Source organism: Thunnus maccoyii, chromosome 13 (assembly GCF_910596095.1).
Source record: "Thunnus maccoyii chromosome 13, fThuMac1.1, whole genome shotgun sequence".
Lineage (NCBI taxonomy): Eukaryota > Metazoa > Chordata > Actinopteri > Scombriformes > Scombridae > Thunnus > Thunnus maccoyii.
Window position 1 is genome coordinate 26,462,053 of NC_056545.1, and position 14,268 is coordinate 26,476,320.

Consider the following 14,268-nt stretch of genomic DNA (forward strand, 5'->3'; position numbering starts at 1 on the left):
AGTGCTGCAGCCTGTTATTCACTGCCAGCCCAGCGGTGTAACACCAAGAGCATGAGATTGTTACTGTTTACAGGGACGCTTCAGCTTGTTGCAGTTGTGTGCTGAGAACTTCATTTAAATAGCTACTGTATTGATGAGGCATGTAGAGACTGAGTGTGCTATGATAAATGAATACATACAAGATGTGGAAGTGCACTGCTGAGCAAGCTCTTACTTTTAACTCTAAAAATAAGTTCAGGTGCTCCTGTTTTCCCCTGAGGACCTGATATGTACATTTCGCTAATTGCTGCATCTGAATCGCTGCCTAAAGTTGTTTTTTTTTTTTTTAATTTTATGAAGAATTTGCTACTTTTATTGTTGCAATCAGACAGACCCTCCAGACAGTTTTAGTAGAATAAATGAAAATGATCATCTTAAAAGCATTATGTTCAGTACAAACTGTAAACATCTCTACATGCTGTGTGGATAGTGTGTGAAAAGCTCAAGCACGTAGTGCCGGTTCAATCACCTGAAATAGTTTTTTTTTTTTTTTTTTTTCTTTTTCTGATGGTTTTGTTTTGCTTTGCCTCACTGGATGATATCTGCTCAGAGTGGCCGCCCTACTTTTTAAAAAAAGCATCTTGCACCCCCTCTATCTGGTCACATTCATCTGTCACACATTAGTTACCTAAAATATACGCAACTGTTTTTAATTTTTTTAATTGTTTAGCATGTTAATTATGCATTAAGTGTTATGGTTTTGTTCTCATTACCTATTTCTTTGCCTTGCAGGTAGATAAACTTGAAACCTCAGAGTCCCTAAGGAAAGAGGAGGAACAGGCGACAGAGACGCAACCCATCGTCTATGGTAACAGTCCTCTTATGACATCAGTGTCCATTTCACTGTGATCAAAAGCAAAGGCTTCCTCACCTGACACTTTTTAGTCCCTGGATTATCCAGGATTCCCTGTGGTTGTTCAGATACCAGAATTTATTTAAAAAGTTTGATACTGTTACTTTGTGACAGACAATAAAGTTATCTTATCGTATCTTATCTTGATAAATGTGTGATGGTCATGGGTTAAGTTATTATATGACCAGGTAGTTTTCTATTGCTTTTACTCTTGCAGCTGAAAATGAAACCAGACAGTTCACCACATAAAAACTTTTTAAAACCGACAGACGAGATCAACAAACCAATGAGGAAACAAAGACCAGTAAATTGGGGACGGCTTGTCCAATTAGTAAAATGCTGATGTTTGGGTCGGTGGTTAAAGTTAGGGTAAGGGTTAGGGTCAGGCTAGTGGTAATGGTTAAGTTTTAGGGGTAAGTCTCCAGTAAATGGATTTAAGTCCATGTAACATCCCCAAAAGTGACCTAAGTAAACAAGTGTGTGTGTTTGTCTTGCAGGCACACCCCAGCTGATGCTGACAGCAGGCCCCAGCGTACCTGTGGCCCCTCAGCAACCTTATGGCTACGGCTACCAGGCGCCTGCAGGATATGCTCAGCCAGCTGCTCAGCCAGGCTTTGGCTACGGCATGTAAAGACCCCGAACCCTTCTCTCCACACGCAGGCTGGAGCTACCATCCATCCATCTCTCACAGTCCTTCACCAGACCATTATTGTCTCACTCTGCCCTCTACAGGGAAAGTGGGATAATACAGAGAACCCCCCCCCCCCCCCCCCCCCCCCCCCGTCTTTTTTCTTTTTTTAAACTTTTTTTCCCCTTTTAAAACTGTCATGAAGGACTCAGTTTTATTTCAGTTTTCAAAGAAAAAGAATGAATCACAAAGATTAATTTTCTCACATTCCGTATTTACTAGATTAATTTTCTTTTGTCTATTTTATTTGAATGGGAAATGGTTTATGTACAATGGGAGGGTGGGCTTGTTGGAAGAGCTAGTACTCTTCTCAGTTTAAAAAAAAAGGTCTGTTGTGAAGCATCTGATTTGCACTCTGTAGTGAGAAGAAATTAATGTAGAACCTTTTCCTTTTGATGTGTGTGAGCAGCTTCTTCTGTCTGACTGTAAAATGCATTTAATTATTGTATATTCAGACACAAAAACCGCTTCTATGTTCCTCTATATTTGAACATGAGACCGCCGCTTCCATGACCACAATCCTGAAACACTACGTCGCACCAGTCATGTCCCCACAAACATACATACTCTTCTGGGCTGATTCTTGAAGGAAACCTGAGAGTATTTTACATATGATTTTCAGGAAAGTTAAGATACTTTCATGCAAAGCCTATGCAGGACTCTCCCGACAAATTTGCAGACGACCTTTCCAAGCGCTTTAAATACTCGTCTAACGTGGGACCATTCCACTTCAGGAGGGACTGCAGACCTGTTTGTGTTTGACTAACATGCCCCGTGCCCCCTCTTTATGCTGCAGGTTTGTTCATGCAGAATATCATTTAAGGTCACTGTTCTTGAGTGTGCAGGAGAGATATTTCAAAGTTAAAGACTCCTGACCTCCTGTTGAGGGTTGCCTTTAACCTTTTCAGTTGACCCACTCATTCAATTCAGAAACGTCGATACAGGACTTGTGGTAATTTGAAGTTTTAAAGGCTTGCTTGTATACAGGAAATCAATCATTAACTCCTTTGAACTTATATTCGTATCTAAATTACCTTAGATTTAAATTGTGCACTTAAGATACTTGATTGTGCATAATCAGGATCATAATGAATGAAACAGCGGTTTTGTTTTCCACTTAAAAAGAATAAAGGCTTCTTGTTTGTCAAGAACTGTCTGGTTGTGTCTTGCATGTACTGTTTTGTACAGGTACGAGTCAGATTTGTCTTCAGTCCAATTAAATTTTGTTTCACTCAGCTCCACAAAGAGGAAGTGATGACATGGTTCGGTTATGTGTGACAAATAAATACTGAGCAGCAATCATGGACTGTAAAGTGTATGACAGAGATGCTGCAGCTGAAGTCTGATAGTGTAACATTGTAAAAAAAAAAAAAAGAAAAAAAAGTGATGATATACTACTAAAATAATGACATCTCTATTGTATCAGTGTTTCTGTTATTTGCAGGGCAAAAGTCACCTCTGACCTGCAAGTTCACCAGAACTGGACGGGAGATCACATCCAAACAGGAAACTATTTTGAATTTGTTTGATTTGAATGATTGAGAGTGTGAATTTTCACAAAGACTGGTGCTAACAATAAAATCCCCTACGGTGTATCTGCAGTAAAAACCTACATGAAGCTAATGTCCCACATTGAGACTGTCAGGTTTTGTTTCACCTCTATGACAGTTTCTGTTCCTGTTTCCACCCTGAAGGACCAATTTAAGAGTAAGAAAGTTCTACGCTGAGTGTCACCAATAAGCCACATTCATCAAGTGGTTTACTCCAATTTTTAGCAAAGTTTAAAAGCAACTTGAGAGCAACTCAGATGCTCAGAGAAGAAACAATGAGATATTGACTCTATCTACCATATTGTACATGCCTTTAAAAACAATCCTTACAGTTTGAGTGGTATGTTAATCTGCAGGAACATACTATTTTTATTTTATCCTTCACTTTCATTACTTTTTGCAGTGAATAATAAATACCAGCCCTGTTCAACAGCAGCAACAGAAGGTTGACTTGATGAATGAGGATGTAGTACTGGCACCCTCTGATGGTGTAAATCAGCAGCTGCTACAAACACAGCAGACCAGTAAAACGTCTGTTCTGGTGTGAGTTACTACCAGTCATTTACCATATTTATATCTATCAATATAAGAGTTTGACCATGATTTTGACTTAAATAATGATTTCATATGGTAAATGTATATATTATAGGTGGAGGTGTTATTAAATTCACTTTTCTACAACAGTGATATAAACTCAGAAACTACAGCAAATGCTGCATTTAATACCAGGAAAAAATATTCAAGATGGCTATTATTTTATATCAAAACACCACATAACATTCAGTCTCATCACAATATTATTACATCGCATTAACCAGCTCTACTGCTGCGATGCAAAACTTAAATAGTTCATCAAAGTGACCTCCATAGTATTTCATATTAAATACTTTATAATATAAAAAAAATGACTTCTCTCAGTTTCATCATTCATTTTATGAGATGATCTTTCTTCATTTTTATCATTAGGCAAACACAATTTGGGGACCATAGTTCAGTGTTGTTAAATGGTTGCAATGTGAGACCAACAACGATAATATTGAATCATTGCTTTGCTCTAGTCACATTTTAAACAGTAAATATATTTAATCTGTTTCCTCAGGTCTGTAAACTGTAGCATGAAAACTGTTCAAAGTGTTCATACTACAGATCTGTCACAGTAAAGTGATAAACATCAAGCTCTTACTGTTATTCCAGAGTCAACTCATTTCTAATGTGATGGGGTTAAGTGCACAAACCCCCAAAATAGCACAAAAAATAATAATAAAGTAATTGACAATCAGTTATTCTTGTATAAAAATACAAACTTATGGTAGCCCGACCTAGGTTTCATTGCAGATAGTTTTAACATTGATATCTTCTGAAAGTCCTGCAGATTCAAACCGGAAATCTAGTAGAGCTTCAAGTCTCCAGTGACTCTGTCGATCAGATCAGCCGGGCCTGGACCGATACCCAGCACGGTGCGTGACCCGGGTGCAATCTGTGTCCTCCCTGCATCCTGGATCAGGCTGACAGGAAGCCCCACTTCTTTGGCGTGACCCAGAAGATCAATCAGGGTTTCCTCATCAGGAGCTTTCACCACCACCTTGGGCTGGCCGCAGTACTCCCACTGTTTGAGAAGCGAGGGGTTCCTGCGCTGCACCTGTTTGTAAGCTGACACAGCAGCGTGGGAGCACTGGGCGGCAACTTTCCCTTTACCCATCTTCAGGTCATTTCGGACCACCAGAATCATCTTGAACTCGCCTCCTTCTCCCATCACGCTGGATTCGCCAGTGCCGTTCCCCATCCCTTCCATCAGGCTTTTGGATGTTGAGCCGTAACGAGCCCGGAGCTGCCAACCGAGGAGGAGTCCACAGCCCAGTCCTGCCACAACACCCAAGCCCAGCGGGCCACACAGCAAATCCATGTTGTTAAACCTGCAAAAAAGAAGAGGAAGAAGGTGAGTCTGTGTCACACCTTTACACCTATTTATTTATTTAGAAAGTTGAGATTCATATATTATTCTCGACCTTGGAAACAGCACTTGACAAAATAGTCTCACCACAAGGTCTATTCAGTAACTGTTCTGGAGCTTTTGATCATATCACACCGTCTTCCTCAGCAGATGGAGTTGCCCAGTTGTCATGGAAACTTAAATGTAAGAGTTTCCCTTCCTCTAAGCACTTTTTAGACATCTCATCCATGTTGGCTTTACAGGTTGAGATTGAAGTTTTAATTTTAAAAAGCTCCAGAACAGCTAACAATCAACAGACTTCACCCAATTTTCTTCAGCCTGACATAAATGTTTAAATACAGACATTTAGCATCAAGCTTAGACACATGTGGTTATTTAAACTGCTACTTCTGACAATGTTTGCAGCTCTGTGAGCCAATGACAACCTCTTCATGGAGATTTACACACAGTTCAGTTTGTCGATACATCACTCATTTAAGATTCGACCAAATCCAGTAAATAAACTTAACTTCGCGGGCTAACAAGCTAAACTAACTTACTAGCCAAACTAGCGTTAGCTTCCCGGCAAAAAGTTAACACTTTCTCTCCCAAAAACACCGCTTCAGAATAATAATTCAGAATAAGTATGATTTGGCGAACAAATAGACGGGTGTTCATATATTTCCTGCACTATAGGTGCCAACACGGTGCAACTTACTGATTTCTGGTTTTATTTCATACCTGCTGCTCTGCTCGACGTGCTGCTGCCTGCATTAATGAAGCTTCTAATGGTCGCTTAGCGATGACGACACAACATACGTCGCAACTGACTTTTCAAAAATAAAACAAAATCTTGTAATTACATTTTTGAAAAGATATAGAATTGCATTTATTTAATTCTAATGCATCTATTATTATTGTTATTATTATTATTATTATTATGTGGTGTTTAACATTTGGACTGTGATGAAATGGAATATATTATGATAAATACAGTCTTAAAAAATAAAATAAAACAAAAATATTGCAATAAAGAGAAAATAAATATAAATATTTTAATTTTAGCTTAAAATTTAAGCTTTAACAAATGCTCAACATGTTACAATTGTATGACGTATCACCTTGTCAATAAAACTGCCTTGTTTGACTTTTAAACATAAGACACATCACTCCAAAAGAACCAACAGTAAAAGGGACTATAACTGTGATAATATACAGATTAATTCAATTCAATTCAATTTTATTTATATAGTGCCAAATCACAACAAAAGTCATCTCAGGGCACTTTTCACATGGAGCAGGTCTAGACCATACTCTTTAATTTACAGAGAGAGAGACCCAACAATTCCCCCATGAGCAAGAACTTGGTGACAGCGGTAAGGAAAAACTCCACTTTAAGAAAGCTGTGAAAAGATTTAATGTTTGGGTAATATTTCCCCCATATGCTTCACAAAGCTCCACAAAGAGGGCAGTATGTTTTCACCATTTTCAAACACAGTTAAGGGATGTTTTGCTACTGGTCAGAGTGTGTTCTTTGGCACAGCTGTCTGAAGAAAATGGTCCCCTCTAAAACCACTATTCTGTGCTTAAAAAAATACCTCTTATTGTCACACAGGCATCATGGAATTGGTTTAAGTTATTATGACTGATGACCTCATTCTAGCTCATAACAATAACTCATTTTTTAAAATTTATGTATAATATAATTAATGATAATTTATGTATAAAATAATTATGTATAATATTTTGTGAATAATCCATATTCATAAACAAAACATTATGTATATATGTAGTAAACATTTATTTCTACCTATATTAAAAGTTTATATATAAAATGTTCTAATATATTCTTCTAAGTGAATAAAAGAGTGCAGATGTGAACTTTCAGTAATGTGAATGTCCCCAGTATATAACTTAATGTACCATACACTCCAAAGGGAGTGTAATCCTCTCCCTTCTCAGACAGATTTAAAGAAAGCCCGGGAGTTCAGCACAGTGAATTGTCATGTAAGTACCTTTCTGTCTGAATCTCACCAACTGGAGTCTCCAGGAACCTTTCATCTTTGCGCACTTCATCCTACAGAGATAAGACAAAGCTTGAGAGCAGATCTTAGAAGCAGGCCAAACTCTTCTATAACAAACAGCAGTTAACAGATGCTGGAGGGGGAAAGGCTGGCTAGGCTCCTGCTATTGCTGAACATCACATGACAACACCTCCTTTCCATTGAACACACAGAGGAAAACAAGCATCTCAACAAGAATCTCGCTGCATAGACTGAAGCTTGAGACAGAAGGGGATTATTCAGTGTTCCTCACAGTCCTGTACGCAAAGCAAGATGGCCTCACATGTTATTCCCATAGGTTATTCCACTACTGCTGAATTAAAGCATGATGCAGAGATGCCAATACTGGAACACATTGTCCACTACATTACACTGGGAGGAGTGTCCTACCTCTGAAGTGTCCTAATATGGTTTGGATGATTGGTACAAGAGAAAGAGAGAGAGAGAGAGAGAGAGAGAGAGAGAGAGAGAGAGAGAGAAATAGTTAAAGGCAGTATTGCAGGTGAGGGGTTGGCATGGCAATAACTGGAAAATACTAGCACAACCTAGTGGATCTATTTGGAAGACAAGGCTTTAAACCAGAAGAAAAACAGTCACGATAACTAACAGAGTGAAGCATTTTGTGAATGTTCACTATTGCTGAACAACAGATAAGACCCTTTAATGTCTAAGTGAAAACAGATCTTTGCAAAGTGATCTAAATTGATTACAAATAATTAATTACAATTACAAAATATTTGTTTGCATTATTATTATTCACCCTTTTTAACAAGACACACCGGAATCATCACTGGTGCAGCCAATTAAGTTTAGAAGTCACATAATCAGTTAAGTGGAGATCACTTGTGTATTTTAGCCCTCAAGACTAAACAACACATGTTACACAGCACATCTTCATAAAAAAATAATGACTGCATGTCAAAAACTGACTATAAAGCCTGACAAAATATATGTGCAGTATATGCCTGGACCAACTATGGGCCAGTTTTTCAAAGATTTTTCATTGCCAGGGGGCGGTGCAAAGGAACACAGGCCTATATGCTTTATTCATTGCTTTTAATCCATTTAAGAGTAAAATAGATTTATAACAGTGTTCTGGATTGTATCTGTGGACAGATGTCATGTTTCACGTTAGTAAGTTACAACTTCTTTAATACTCATTTGGCTGAAGATGACTCATATGTGAATAAATGTTCTGTGTTGCACTTGTTTATTGGTTATCCACACACAATAAACAGCCGCCTGCTTCATTTACGGTTGATTGAAAACACTGTGGTTGTTTGCTCAGGAAAAAACACGGCATCAACACACGAATTCTATTAGACTGCAACCTACTAGTGTTTGTGAAAAATGAGTCTGCTCTGGTCCAATAGGTTAAAGTCGTGGAATTAAAACAGCGTTAGAATTCATACATTTAATTCTTGTGGCTTTATGAGACTTAATTTTAGCATCATGCACTGAGGCTGGTGCAGTCAGTTTTAATTCCTCTCCTTGTGTTTGGGCAGCATTAGATGCAACAAGATTATATTCATTGGGATTTACACAAGCCTTGTGTTTATTTTGTTGTCTACAGAACATTGGCGATGGAAATTTATGTAAAAGTTTTGATGTAAGCTACAAGAGTCAAAACTTCAGCTTTCATCAGGGGGCTGAATATTTTTGCAGGAGGGCCAGATTTGGCCCACGGACCAATATTTGCCCACCACTGGTATATGATGCTTTTCATTTGTGGCTGTGGTTTTTTATGGCCATTAAATGCTTGTTTTTCTAAGATCACAGTTTGGGTGTAAGAATTATAGAAGTAAGACAGACTGGCACACTAGGCGACTGATCAGCAGACGAGGAGGCCTCTTGTTAATATCACAGATCTCCTGAGGGTTTTATTTTGTGAGTACAATATATTGTACATATGTATATGTACCTAAAAAAAATGGGGGAAATCTGAAATAAACGCCTGGCGTTAGTAGTTCTGACATGTTGAGATTAAGCCCCTGCTACTATTTAAAATTTTATTGCATTTCATGTTCAGAATATGTTGATTTATGGGAAGGGAAGCACTACAACAAAATAGAACAAATTTTAATGTATCACTTACCAGCTTGTTCATGTGTATCTCATACAGAAGGTGCAAGAACAGGACTTCTTCCATCTCAAACACATTTTTTTCCCAACTCTGAGTTGTTATCTTTGGTGGGATTGCCCCAAGTTAAAACTCACCAAGCCTCACAATTTTAAAATCCTAATATCACTGTGACAATCGTTACTGATTTTGTAACAGGGGTGTATAAATACACAACAGCAAAATTGTGAACTCCTAAGAGTTAGCTACTCAAAGGATCCGACGTTCAGCATCAAATAAATATACAAGACATTATGAAATAATCATATAAATACAGACAACATACTGTATGTAGCCAAATATGACCATAAAACTGTGAAATAAAAAAATAAAATGTAAAAAAAGACCAATATTCTGAAAAATGATTTTATTGTGCTTCTTTTTGACAGAGTTGATTGCAGGTCATTTTAAGTCTTCATCTGTTGTGAGGCTGCTGTGTGGTTGCTAACTTCTAGACCACAGTAAAGTCATGTTTAACCCTCAAGTTTAACGGGGAGAATACTTGAGCAGAACTGGGCTCAGGGAGGGCGACCATCTGCCTTGACCGGTTGGGTTGAAAAAGAAAGAGGGAGGGAGGGAGAGAGAGAGAGGGAGAGAGAGAGAGAGAGAGAGAGAGAGAGAGAGAGAGAGAGAGAGAGAGAGAGAGAGAGAGAGAGAGAGAGAGAGAGAGAGAGAGAGAGAGAGAGAGAGAGAGAGAGAGAGAGAGAGAGAGAGAACTGCACTAACTATGTGAGGAGAAAAGTCAGTGTGTAGTGATAGCTGTAAAATATGTTAAATCTTGTTGTACACTGAGAGAAACAAGCTCTGTAGTAAATGTTTCTGAGTGATTACATCTGTAAAAAAAAATGTCTTATTATATTGCATTTGATATGATTGTTGATATTTGCATATTATGGGATATTTATTGTTAATCATCTGTCTATGTTAATCATTTTCTGTACTGCTCTGGCAGTTGGCATTTAGGTTTCTGATCTGTCATGCCAATAAAGCTTATTTGAATTTGTAAATTTCAATTTTAGAGAGAAAGACCAAGAGTGAGAGAGTGTGTGTGTGTGTGTGTGTGTGTGTGTGTGAGAGAGAGAGAGAGAGAGAGAGAGAGAGAGAGAGAGAGAGAGAGAGAGAGAGCGAGAGAGAGAGAGAGAGAGAGAGAGAGAGAGAGAGAGCACCCCCCTCAAGAGGGCAAGGAAAAACTCCCAAAAAAAATTCCTTTCATGGGAAAAATTGGAAGAAACCTTGAGAAGGACCACAAATGAGGGAGCCCCCTTCCTGGGCGGTCAGGTGCAAGGTCAGGTCAAGTGCTCAGTGGCCATTTTAAGACTCATCTGTCAGGCTAAGCTCTCTATGTAATGTGTGGTCTAGCTAGGTTTTAGCTAACAGGAGGGTGTATGTGCTGGAGCTGGCTGTAGGGCTCCAGCATGTTGAAGATGATGCTCCAAAGGTTGCAGTCAGGGTTGGAACTGTTGCAGAAAGGCACGATTGAGGTCATGATACCCACAGAAAGGAGGACACAATTGGTGATAAGCCCGGCTGCCTTAATTCCTCTCCACAGGATCGTAGCACAACGATGCCACCAGCTAAACACACACATAATACACAAATAAGTAAAAGAATAAGGGAATTCATTTTGTTCTATTCTTCTTTTTTTTTTACAGTGCATTATATGACAGACAACTACCTCTCAGTCTTCTTATCTTGTTCTTCATCCTCCTCATCCTGCAAAGATAACAGACAGCTTCAGTACATATCTCAGAAGTAGGCCAACCTCTGATAAACAGCACTTAAAGGAATAGTTGGACATTTTGGGAAATATGCCAAGTTACATGAAAAGATATTTGTTTGGTAAATGTAAGTGATCAGCTGGTCAGCTTAGCATAAATAGAGGAAACGGAGGTAAACAGCTAGCATGGCTCTGTCTGAAGGTAACAAAAAGATTATAGATTAGAATATAGATTATTCTTCTTCTTGTGATTATTTCTTTCTTAAGTCTCAGCTAGTGGCCTGACAAACTTATGGAGGAACCTCAAGATATAACATGTTCATTAGTGAGCTTTAGAGATGCTGGTAAGAGGATTTTATTACTTTGAGTTTGGACAGAGCCAGGCTAGCTGTTTCCTCCTACTTCTAGTCTTTGCTCTATGTTAAGCCAAGCTGAACATATTTACCATACAGAAGTGAGAGTGGTATCAAACCCTTCATCTAACTCTCGCCAATGAAGTGAACGAGTGTTTTTCCCAAAATGTGAAACTACTGTATAGCTTGAGCAGATGCTTGAGGGGGAAGTGCTAGTCATGGCTGGTAGATACTGTTTTACTGTGTTTGTAATGTGTTTGGATATTATATTCACCATTGCTGAAACGTCCAGTGGTTGTCTTTTTTCACTTAATGGCTCCTCTGGAGAACTCTGTGCAGCTCTATCAAATCAAATAACACAAATAGGAAAGGTCAGACAACTCCATACAAACATCTGCTAATTGTAATTAGATCATCTACAGGATGGCCAACAATTACATGAATGACTGAAACACACTACACTCAAACTGGGTTATTTTAAAACCAAGTTTAAATAAGAAAGATTGTTCTAACAATATAAGCAAGTTAAATATCACACAATAATTACAATATCTGCTCTTCCTGTGTGCTTCTCAGTTGTTCTCGAAGTTCTCGTCGTTCCTGTCTGAGAGCCTGCAGAGGAGAGATGAAATTTAGAAAAGCAGGATAATGAGCACAGTAAGCATGCACATAGAGAGGACACTATACTGTATGTGGTACATACCTTCATGTTGTTTAAATGCTCCTCTATCTCGTTCAGTTTTTCAACCACTGTCTGGAATTTCTGTTAGAAACAAAGACACTCTGATTAACTGACATTTTCATCAATTCATGAACACCTCTGATGTTGAAAGTGTGGCGGCTAAGAGACACTACAGTCATCATATCTTGAAGGTTTTATAAAGATTTATATATACCTTCTTGATTTCATCATCTTTACTACGTAGGGCTTCCTCAATCTCCTCCAATTTGTGCTACAAAACACATAAAAAGTTATTTATCAACTATGTTACTTCAATTCAACTGAATGAATGTGCTATTTAGACAGGGAAGCAGTTTGGAAGAATATATATCATCACATTACTATCAGTGAAGATCTGTGTTTTACCTCTAATTCCTGCTCAGTCGTTTTCAGCTTTTCAAGATGATCCTCATATTTCTCTGTCAGACAGAGTTGGTCCAGCTGAAAGAGAAGCAGTTCACTAAGAGTGGCTCCAGAGAAGGATGCTGGGAAATAAACACCAACTAAATGCTTTTCTTTTTAGCGGTGGCTGTGGTTTTTTTGTACAGTTCTATCAACTACTTTGGCATTTAATTTCTTCTCATGATCAATGTTTGGCTGTAAAATGATAAGAAGAACACACACAGGAGTAGAGAGGAGATAGTAAGTATATGGCAGAGTCTTACTTCAACACTCAAATTCTCATTCTTCTCCCTCAGCTTCTGATTATCCTTTTCCTGCACAAAGACAAGCAATGAAATCAGGGTTAGAAATCAACACCAGTTTAGGTGGGAGCTACTGAAGCAGCCACACTGCCAGGTTACCACCTGCTGTATCATTTCATATCCCTGTGTGACTCTAGTTGTGTAGTAAAAGAGGGAAGATGGTTGTGGAGTTTAGACTGCAGGTGGTGTCCTGCCATGAGCAGGATAACAGTGAATGGTGTTTTTACTACAACCTCAACTTCTCACTATACAGTACTGCCCTCAAGCCAACTTTACAATGGTAACTGTTCTTGAATATTGAATGTCAAGCACCATTGAGTTTATAGACAACTGAAGCGGAATTAAGCATATCACTCACCATATTTTTTATGTAAATTGACTGATGCCTAACAATTCTTTTTTCTTCTTCCTCAAACAGAAGCTCCTCTGTCTGGGCTTCTTCCTCTTCTTCTTGCTTCTGCTTCTTCTTTTTAATATTTGCCAGCTGCTGTTGCAACCTGAATTTAAAAAAAACAACCACCAGGAATATGTAAGCTCTCATATCCTATTTTGAAAAGGTGCACATGGGAATGAAACGTTATTCTGGGAACAACATCATGTGCAAACATTGGTTCTTAGCTTGTTGGTATGAGATTCACTAACAACATTACAGACAGAAGATGGTGAATTTTGGTCAGTGTGTATAAAAGTCAGTTCCCTAACATGATGAAAAAAAGTAAGATCGAGTTAGTTAGGTGTCATACTCTTTCACTCTGCCGGTAAGTTTCTTGTTTTCAGCTACAATCTCGTTTGTCAATTCCTCAAGCGCCAGTCCATCCACCAATATCCTGTCATAGAGCTCCTTCTTCTGTCTGTAGCTGGTTCCTGCTTGAATGAGTCTTCTCCTGAGCTCTTCCCGTTCACTACAGACACAACACAATATAAGAACGTTTTATATCGACAGGTTTATCACATATAGTCAAATGAGACTCAGGAGAAAATAGACAATCAATATTTTGCCTTGAGACACGCACCTGATAGTTTGCTCCTCTTCGTCACTCTGTTGAACTATTTCCTCTAGATTTATGAAGTGCACTTCTACCATTTCGCTGTCTTCCTCTGAAGTGAAGAGTTCTGTTTAAGTTGACGTGTTGCCTACCTCAAATCTATTTAACAAATGACAGCTGTGTCTGGTTCCTGACTGAGATCTACTGACTGTCTGTATAACTACACATTCCACATTCTATATGACATCACAACAGTGTGGATTCCATACACACACACACGCACGCACACACACACACACACACACACACACACACACATTATATTTGTATATGCCTTAATATGATAACAGCAATAATTTAATATAATAAAAAACAGTTACTGTAATAAGCAGTCACAGGCACCATACTTACACGCTACTTATAAGCAGACTTTGAGTATGTACTGTGTTCACAGACACTTAAAAAATATTCATTATGTTATATTGTTATATATTATATAATATGTATTTTGCTTATTGTTACCTTATTTGAATATTTGACTTTCA

The 14,268-nt window shown here is 38.4% G+C and overlaps 4 protein-coding genes across 6 annotated transcripts in view; 2 read left to right on the forward strand and 2 right to left on the reverse strand.

The window, feature by feature from the left end:
* The window catches only part of cltca (clathrin, heavy chain a (Hc)), a 32,899-nt gene extending 31,216 nt beyond the window's left edge, over positions 1-1,683 (forward strand). Inside the window, exons 30-31 of one of the 2 annotated variants that reach the window (XM_042431459.1) lie at positions 772-847; positions 1,390-1,683. In XM_042431459.1, the coding sequence (XP_042287393.1) occupies positions 772-847; positions 1,390-1,523 (210 nt within the window). In that variant the 3' untranslated portion in view covers positions 1,524-1,683. The remainder of the gene's footprint in view (positions 1-771; positions 848-1,389) is intronic. The other variant, XM_042431460.1, reaches the window with a different exon arrangement.
* A 2,361-nt stretch (positions 1,684-4,044) lies between these two features.
* ptrh2 (peptidyl-tRNA hydrolase 2) lies at positions 4,045-5,033 on the reverse strand. The gene has a single exon (XM_042431473.1). The coding sequence runs from the start codon at positions 5,031-5,033 to the stop codon at positions 4,518-4,520; it is 516 nt and encodes a 171-aa protein (XP_042287407.1). The 3' UTR covers positions 4,045-4,517.
* LOC121910305 (vacuole membrane protein 1-like) overlaps positions 4,992-14,268 on the forward strand; it is a 74,306-nt gene continuing 65,029 nt past the window's right edge. For both annotated transcript variants that reach the window (XM_042431461.1, XM_042431463.1), the window contains exons 1-2: positions 4,992-5,066; positions 6,998-7,067. In XM_042431461.1, the coding sequence (XP_042287395.1) occupies positions 5,032-5,066; positions 6,998-7,067 (105 nt within the window). In that variant the 5' untranslated portion in view covers positions 4,992-5,031. The remainder of the gene's footprint in view (positions 5,067-6,997; positions 7,068-14,268) is intronic.
* LOC121910306 (golgin subfamily A member 6-like protein 6) lies at positions 10,370-14,126 on the reverse strand. Its single transcript, XM_042431471.1, has 11 exons — positions 13,751-14,126; positions 13,481-13,639; positions 13,096-13,234; positions 12,699-12,749; positions 12,400-12,474; positions 12,209-12,265; positions 12,016-12,075; positions 11,860-11,924; positions 11,587-11,653; positions 10,918-10,955; positions 10,370-10,816 (listed from the first exon to the last, which is right to left on the reverse strand). Exons 1-11 carry the CDS (start codon positions 13,819-13,821, stop codon positions 10,609-10,611), a joined length of 990 nt encoding a protein of 329 aa, XP_042287405.1. The 5' UTR covers positions 13,822-14,126; the 3' UTR covers positions 10,370-10,608.

What these genes read in the sequence shown, in the direction of transcription:
- ptrh2 (XM_042431473.1), bottom strand. Translation starts at nt 5,033, where the DNA reads ATGGATTTGCTGTGTGGCCCGCTGGGCTTGGGTGTTGTGGCAGGACTG.
- LOC121910306 (XM_042431471.1), bottom strand. Translation starts at nt 13,821, where the DNA reads ATGGTAGAAGTGCACTTCATAAATCTAGAGGAAATAGTTCAACAGAGT. An exon ending in GAAGAGGAGCAAACTATCAG is followed by an intron (nt 13,640 to 13,750) that starts GTGCGTGTCTCA and finishes TTGTGTCTGTAG; the next exon opens with TGAACGGGAAGAGCTCAGGA. An exon ending in CAAGATAAGAAGACTGAGAG is followed by an intron (nt 10,817 to 10,917) that starts GTAGTTGTCTGT and finishes GTGTGTGTTTAG; the next exon opens with CTGGTGGCATCGTTGTGCTA.